At 35.3% G+C, this 8,743-nt stretch overlaps 1 protein-coding gene across 1 annotated transcript in view; it reads right to left on the bottom strand.

Annotated features, from left to right (window-relative positions):
- LOC110463842 (hepatocyte growth factor receptor-like) overlaps nucleotides 1-8,743 on the bottom strand; it is a gene marked incomplete at its 5' end in the record, with an annotated part of 137,051 nt that overhangs the window by 123,903 nt on the left and 4,405 nt on the right. Inside the window, 2 exons of the mRNA XM_021518730.1 lie at nucleotides 1,439-1,781; nucleotides 4,781-4,973. Coding sequence (XP_021374405.1) covers nucleotides 1,439-1,781; nucleotides 4,781-4,973 — 536 coding nt within the window. The remainder of the gene's footprint in view (nucleotides 1-1,438; nucleotides 1,782-4,780; nucleotides 4,974-8,743) is intronic.

An 8,743-nucleotide genomic window follows, 5' to 3' on the forward strand; every position in this document is an offset into this window, starting at 1 on the left:
ACAATAAAGTACACTGCATATATTACTGTAATTTCTCATCACAATAGTTAAGATTTTGTATAATTTTACAATTCGTGTTACACAGCATTACAGTGACCGTTAGACTGTCACAAATGGGTTTGGCTCCAAGGTAACGGAACAGGGAAATAACCATTTGATGAGTGACCAGAGTTTTACCTGGCCTGTGACTGAGCTGATATGCGATACCGATACCGTATGACAGTAATGAAAACACAACTGGACGTTTAGTATTTGTTATTTGCATTCGGTTTGCCTATAGCTCCCCTTCATCTGGGTTTTCACACCTACGGCCCTACCCGACGAGTTACGTAAGTGCCCCGGGCGGAGGGAAAACTACGGTCCAGGTACATGTACAAAGTGGCTATGTTTACCTGTATACGGGACTGCACACACAGTGTTGTAATTTTACATGTGTCGATTAAGGTCGTTTTAAAAAACACAGAAAACACTATTTCTAAATTTAAGAAAGTATAGACAGAAAGATAAGCTCATGCATATGTAAAATTCAAGTTTATTTGTTTAAACACGAAACCGTATATATTGTTAAGTCATTCCTCGATTTACACCAACCACGATTGTTATCGTACAACATTCGTCCATCATGCGCACAAATATACGCAAGCAATGATCGTCCAACATTTTATCATTCATACACCGTGCACACATTGTGCGAGCACCGTACATCGTGTAACGTTGTGCAATCCCACAACTGTACCTATCATTCACGCAAAGTTTCAATGAAATCCACCTGTGAGTTAAGGAGAAGTTTTTCGGACAAGTTACTGCGGACGACAGACAGACAGACATCCAGGCAGGGTAATTCCAGTATACCCCCCCCCCCTAACTTCGTTGCAGGGGTATAAAAATTAACATGCATAACTAGGGACCATTGGGAACCTCCATGTGGAATTTTAGAAAGATACCTCTAGTACTTTCTGAGAAAAAGTGCTAACAAGAATGGTTTAAGGACGGATGGAATGACAGAATGAGGGCCGTGAGGGACCGACCACCGTTCAAGGACGAAGGGTAATCTGAATAGCCCACCATGATGGTTGGCTTAAAATATCAATTCAAAAAAATAAGGTTGAAGGCTTTCCTGTTGTGGTAAATTGAACACCAGACCCACAAACACACACACTTTACCCTCAATTTTTCTACCCCAAGGATAATTTTTTGTTATGTTATAGAAAGTACAAGAAATTGAAGAAATAACAAAAAAAGATTTGATAACAAAAAAATATATACGGACAAATTTCTTTTAGGGCTTCATTTCCCTACCATTATGGTGAAATAAACCCTATGTTGAACATATCCTGACCAGCTTGACCAAGATTGTTCCTGACTAGCTTGACCAAGATGGTTCCTGACCAGCTTGACTAAGATGGTTCCTTACCAGCTTGACTAAGATGTTCCTTACCTGTGACGTATTGCTTGCAGGTACAGTTTCCATTTTCTTTATCACATTCAGCTATATTGGGATCACTGCCGTGTGTATTACATGCACAATTCTGGCAACCTTCAAAATTGAGATTGTGCAAGCCATATGTATTGGATGCACATTGGTTGCATTGTGAATTAATCACGTTATTTTTACACAGACATGTTCCAACATCATTGCAGCTTTGACTTCCTGTTTGATCACAAGATGAGCATGGCTTGCAGCCATCAGCATTGGATTCAGTCAGGTTATAGTACAGATGTTTACAGCTGTCACAATGGTAGCCTTCCACCCCATCTTTACATAGACATCCTCCACCATCCTATATATGAAAAACAAACACCTAGTATATGAAATAACTCATTCACCCTTGAAATTTCATAATGAACTATTCCAACCTTTGAATTGGAAGGTTTTAAATGTGTCTTTAGGGGTGAATGAGGTAAAACGAGGTAACATTGGTGAAACCGCCTGAATAACAGGATAACACTTTCCTGCCTCAATTTTATCAGTTTGCATTGAAGATGCAAAAGTATATAGAAGTGTGCACTCGTGAAAAATATCAAAATATTAGCCACACGAGTGAAATGTATTTGCTATTACTGAAGACACCATTACATTTTCTATTTATTACATTTGTAAAGCATAAAACATGAAAAATGTTATGCATTAAAAAAGGGTGGGAATCAGAAGCGTAATAATTAGCGCCATATTCTAATGACATCACGCTTGACATGGCTGCGTGCCATTTTGAATGGGATACTCAACGCAATTTCGATGTTTTCTGCTATTTTCTAGTATGATTGCTTATACCAAAGATTTACCATAACAACCACTTATTCTACCAAATTGTTGCCTTTGAACGCAGCAAATGATACTGTTATGATTGGTCAATACCAAAAAGTGATATTTTCACAATATGAAAATATCACTTTTGATATCTGTCACAGCGTGAAAGATATCAGTTTTATCAAGTAAAAATAAGATAGAATCCGATATTTCACTGGCAAAACTGTAATAAATATTACAAACCTCTTAAGATCACATTTTTGTGGGGCCCAGTTTATCAGTACAAGGGAAGGAAATAGGTTATGTATTGCTATTCTATACCTTACAGATCCTTGTTTATAGGCTATGTATTGGTATTCTTTACCTTACAGATCCTTGTTTGAAGGCTATGTATTGCTATTCTATACCTTACAGATCCTTGTTTGTAGGGTATGTATTGCTATTCTATACCTTACAGATCCTTGTTTGTAGGCTATGTATTGGTATTCTATACCTTACAGATCCTTGTTTACAGGCAATGTATTGCTATTCTATACCTTACAGATCCTTGTTTATAGGCTATGTATTCTATTCTATACCTTACAGACCCTTGTTTATAGGCTATGTATTCTATTCTATACCTTACAGACCCTTGTTTATAGGCTATGTATTCTATTCTATACCTTACAGATCTTTGTTTGAAGACTATGTATTGCTATTCTATACCTTACAGATCTTTGTTTTAAGACTATGTATTGCTATTCTATACCTTACAGATCCTTGTTTATAGGCTATGTATTGGTATTCTTTACCTTACAGATCCTTGTTTATAGTCTATGTATTGCTAATCTATACCTTACAGATCCTTGTTTGTTGGCTATGTATTGCTATTCTATACCTTACAGATCCTTGTTTATAGGCTATGTATTGCTAATCTATACCTTACAGATCCTTGTTTATAGGCTATGTATTGCTATTATATACCTTACATATCCTTGTTTGTAGGCTATGTATTGCTATTCTATACCTAACAGATCCTTGTTTGTTGGCTATGTATTGCTATTCTATACCTTACAGATCCTTGTTTATAGGCTATGTATTGCTATTCTATACCTTACAGATCCTTGTTTGAAGACGATGTATTGCTATTCTATACCTTACAGATCTTTGTTTGAAGACTATGTATTGCTATTCTATACCTTACATATCCTTGTTGGTAGGCTATGTATTGCTATTCTATACCTTACAAATCCTTGATTGTAGGCAATGTATTGCTATCCTATACCTTACAGATCCTTGTTTGTAGGCTATGTATTGCTATTCTATCCCTTACAGATCCTTGTTTGTAGGCTATGTAGTTCTATTCTATACCTTACAGATCCTTGTTTATAGGCTATGTATTGCTATTCTATACCTTACAGATCCGGGTTTGTAGGCTATGTATTGCTATTCTATACCTTACAGATCTGTGTTTGTAGGCTATGTATTGCTATTCTATCCCTTACAGATCCTTGTTTGTAGGCAATGTATTGCTATTCTATACCTTACAGAACTGTGTTTGTAGGCTATGTATTGCTATTCTATACCTTACAGATCCGTGTTTGTAGGCTATGTATTGCTATTCTATACCTTACATATCCTTGTTTATAGGCTATGGATTGCTATTCTATACCTTACAGATCCTTGTTTGTAGGCTATGTAGTTCTATTCTATACCTTACAGATCCTTGTTTATAGGCTATGTATTGCTATTCCATACCTTACAGATCCTTGTTTGAAGGCTATGCATTGCTATTCTATACCTTACAGATCCTTGTTTGTAGGCTATGTAGTTCTATTCTATACCTTACAGATCCTTGTTTATAGGCTAAGATCTTTGTTTTAAGACTATGTATTGCTATTCTATACCTAACAGATCCGTGTTTGTAGGCTATGTATTGCTACTCTATACCTTACAGATCCTTGTTTGATGGCTATGCACTGCTATTCTATACCTTACAGATCCGTGTTTGTAGGCTATGTATTGCTAATCTATACCTTACAGATCCTTGTTTATAAGCTATGTATTGCTATTCCATACCTTGCAGATCCTTGTTTGAAGGCTATGTATTGCTATTCTATAACTTACAGATCCTTGTTTGTAGGCTATGCATTGCTATTCTATACCTTAAAGATCCTTGTTTGTAGGCTATGTAGTTCTATTCTATACCTTACAGATCCTTGTTTATAAGCTATGTATTGCTATTCCATACCTTGCAGATCCTTGTTTGAAGGCTATGTATTGCTATTCTATAACTTACAGATCCTTGTTTGTAGGCAATGTATTGCTATTCTATACCTTACAGATCCGTGTTTGTAGGCTATGTATTGGTATTCTATACCTTACAGATCCTTGTTTGTAGGTTATGTATTGCTATTATATACCTTACATATCCTTGTTTGTAGGCTATGTAGCATAGCACCATGGCAGGTAAGTTAAAATTAAGGAAAACACTGTGTATACCTGATTACTGTGTATACCTGATTGCTGTGTATACCTGATTACTGTGTATACCTGATTACACTGGCCTTCGGTTTTTATCCCTGGAGCACTTGTACAATTACACTCAAAGGGACAGTCCAGTTTGTTTTGGCGGCGGTAATACCCTGCTTCACATGTCCCACAATCCTGTCCAGTTGTGTGGGTCTTACCCAGACAATAACACTCTCCTCCACTAATATTGTCTGCGTTTCCAAAGCAGTTATCTCTGAGGAGTAAAAATCAATCAGGTTAATTATTGTCAGAATATGCGTTAACAGAGGTAGGACAATCTTGATGTAGCTCACTAACTCACTCACTCACTCAGTATTACCCTTGTAAGTAACCGGATGTCAGATGAGTGTGAGACATTGCCTGTTATATCATGGGTCATTTGTCAGAGGTAAAAAGTGATGCCAATCCTTCAATTTTTGCTCTAATTGATAAAACTGAATTTTCATGAATAGTCTTTCCAAAGATAATTGCTGTCGCAACAATGAAATAACATATTCTCAATCACAAATTCAAGCATTAATGTATAAAACTTATTGCCAAATAAAGGAAAACAAATACATTTTTTTACAGATTAAATTGAAATATGATATTGAGAGAAGCTCTTTTCTGTGAAAAAGCAACACTGTAGGTCAATTTTGATTAAGGGTTGAATATTCCTTTTGTCAATTTCATAGGGTGATGAATTGAACAAATTCAAAGTGAACTGTACAGTAGCTTGTCTTGAATTTGTTTCAAGACAAACTCAATTCATTACCCTATGAAATTGATCAAAGTAGGTATTCTTTGGGGCAAACTTTTTCTCATTACATGTTAATATAAAAAAGGTCAAATAAAAATCCTCACTGTTGGGTCAAAGGTCATCAATTTTTGAATTTTTTATTTTATTTTATTTTTAATTATTTTTGTTATCAGTGGAGAATTTCATTCCAATGATTTTGACATCTTTAGTTTAACTTTAACATTTACCATTAACATCTTACACCATTTTGAATAATCCTTTGATCTTTTTAAAATGTAGACAGTTGATGCCTTACCTAATTTGGTAATGTTTTTGACTTCATTAAAAAAAAAAAATGGCCACCATGATGTCATATCCGTTTAAACTTAATTGCAATAACTCATTTATGGCTGAAGCTATAAAATTTACAAAACAAACAGGAATTACTTTTGTGTCAAAGGTCAATTTTCGGTTTTCGGTAGGGGTCAAAGTTCAAATGCACTAATTGGGTAACAGACTTAAAACATCCTATTCTTAAGTTCTACGACGTCAAGAGACTTGATATTGGATCTGTGAGATACTGAGATGTTTGGGTATCAGGTTTGAAAAAATGGTTGACCTTTATGAATATTCAAGGTCACAGAGCTCAAATTTCTTTAAACGAAAATGTTTTGAAAACCATTTCAGGCATTTACATTATATTTTAGTATGTTGTTGAGAGCATAAATCTGCATATTGTTTTTTGGAAACATTTTTGTCTCAGAAGTCAACTTCCGGTTTTTGGTAGGGGTCAAATTTCAGCAGTGATGTTTTGGGTAACAACCCCTAAAAAACTTCTCAAAATGTAGGAGGTTAAAAGTCTTAATATTTGATATGTATGATGCTTAGATGTTTGGCAATCAGATTTAAAACAAGAGGCCCAGAGGGCCTGTAGGTAGCAGAATACAGTAGAAATGGCCCGACTCTGATAAACAAGGCACATGTCGAGGAAATGTAAACACAGCGGATTTACCCTACACAACACATGTATACATGTATATATATTTGTAAACTGCATTACATTTACAATACATATAAAGCACTGAGAAGTGTATAAACCTCTTTTTTCTATGTATGTCACTTGTGTGAAAACCATGGTTACCACATCAAAAATTACCAAAAAATGCCAAAAAATGCTATTTTTAACCCAAAATTTGACCCCCGCAAGTAGTAATTTTTTTCCTAAGCTCTGTCTGAAATTAAAGATTACCTACCTGGTTGCAGAATTATCTGGGTCGCAGTAAAATTGTAGAACTTGATTTTTTGCAATTTTGCGTCGTGTGCTGTTGTCAAAATTTTACCTCCTGTAAAGCTAGCTTTTCATGTGTACGCACCCTTTCGTATTATGGCCAAAATTTTATTCTCGAACCAAAGAAATCTTCTTTCTTTTTTACAAATGTGAAGCTCACATAGCCCACTTCATCATGCTTATACCAATTTTAGTACAGTTTTATTTTTATATTTTTTTTACATATCATTATACAGGGGTTAGCCATTTAACAAAAATATCACCCATGGCCACAACCCTCTACTGTACTCTGCTACCTGTATCGCTCACCTGTTTCTTTTGTTACATGAATCTGATATATATAGGTAACTTCAGATCAAATTTGGTAACTAGAACACAAGACAATTTAACATCTCTTAAATGCCTTGTTTGAAATTTGATATTTTGATTTTAAAGCTTTTAAGCCATGTTGACCTTTGACTCCGGCTAGCACTTAAAGTTGACTTTTGACTTCATTACTATAATAAAGAAAACGAGGACACATCTGGTCTACATAACATACCCAAGTATCGTGACTCTAGACCAAATGGTTCTTCAGATATTGTTGTTCGAAGATTTGAACATATTTGACCCCTGTGTGACCTTGAAAGTACGTCAAATACCATGACCCTGGGCCTTATGGAACTTGAGAATAAGATTGTAAAAGCTTTTAACCCATGTTGACCTTTAACCCCGGCTATGACTCAAAGTTGACCTTTGACCTCATTGCTGTAATTAAGGAAAGGATTTGCACTGCTGGTCTACATAACATATCCAAGTATCATGACTCTAGTTCAAATGGTTCTTAGGATATTGTTGTTTGAATTTTTTAATATATTTGACCCCTGTGACCTTGAAAGTAGGTCAAGGTCATTTTAATGAGGAAAGTTTATAGCATTCCATCACAGGTATACGTACCTACTGGTAAAATATCATGACTCTATGTCCTCCAGTTCTTCAGAAATAGTTGTTCAAAAGAAAAAATTGATTGCCAAACGACAGACGATGCAGTACGGCATAACTAACAAGAGGCCCAGAGGGCCTGTATCGCTCACCTGAATATTTAAGCAGTCATATCAAAATATTCTCAATAAATATTATACTGTACTACAAATATTTCACTTGCAAACTTTATCGACTCCATCAGTTGAAACTACCAGTCAAACATTATTTTATGATTCAATGCTTTTTGGTTCTTCTTCAGAAGTTGTTTGAAGTGTTTGACATATTTTCCCCTGTGACCTTGTAAGGAGGTCAAGGTCATTTTTCTTCTCAAACTTTGTTGGCTCTATCCTAAAAAGCTACCAGCCAAATCTTATGAATTCATTCCTTTTGGTTCTTCAGAACAAATCGTTTAAAATGTTGTTGACCTCGGTTACCTTTAAAGTAAGTTCTTTTTATTTGTAAAGTTTGGTGAAAAGCAACCAGCCATATATTATGATTCTATGCCTTTGATTATTCAGAAGAAGTCGTTTGATGTTTTTGACATATTTGACTGCTGTGACCCTGAAAGTAGGTCAAGGACATTTTTATTCCAAACTTTGTCATGCTCAATCTTAAGAAATTACCAGCCAAATATGAAGATTATATACATTTCAGTTCCTCCAAAGAAGTCGCTTGAAGTGTTTGTCCTCTGTAACCTTGAAACAAGAGATCCCAGAGGGATCTTGGCGCCCACCTTTGTACCATCTTCATTAGTTCTTTGTCAGTTTGATCTTTTCTCTTTTTTCCTCTAATCTGTTTGATCGAGTCATGTTAACAGTAAATGCACCTTGAGGTAACTTTTGATCTAAACTTAATACTGATGTGTATGAAAGCCAACCTTCAAAGTGAGTTTGTCATTTCACATATTTACTAGTACAGTACTTAATGTGAAAGAAATAGAATCGATCATTGCAATATGAGAAAGATCTGTTTAGTTCTTCTTTTAATCCATTTTGTTTTTATGATCAGTCTCAAA

Source organism: Mizuhopecten yessoensis, unplaced genomic scaffold (assembly GCF_002113885.1).
Source record: "Mizuhopecten yessoensis strain PY_sf001 unplaced genomic scaffold, ASM211388v2 scaffold10935, whole genome shotgun sequence".
Classification (NCBI taxonomy): domain Eukaryota; kingdom Metazoa; phylum Mollusca; class Bivalvia; order Pectinida; family Pectinidae; genus Mizuhopecten; species Mizuhopecten yessoensis.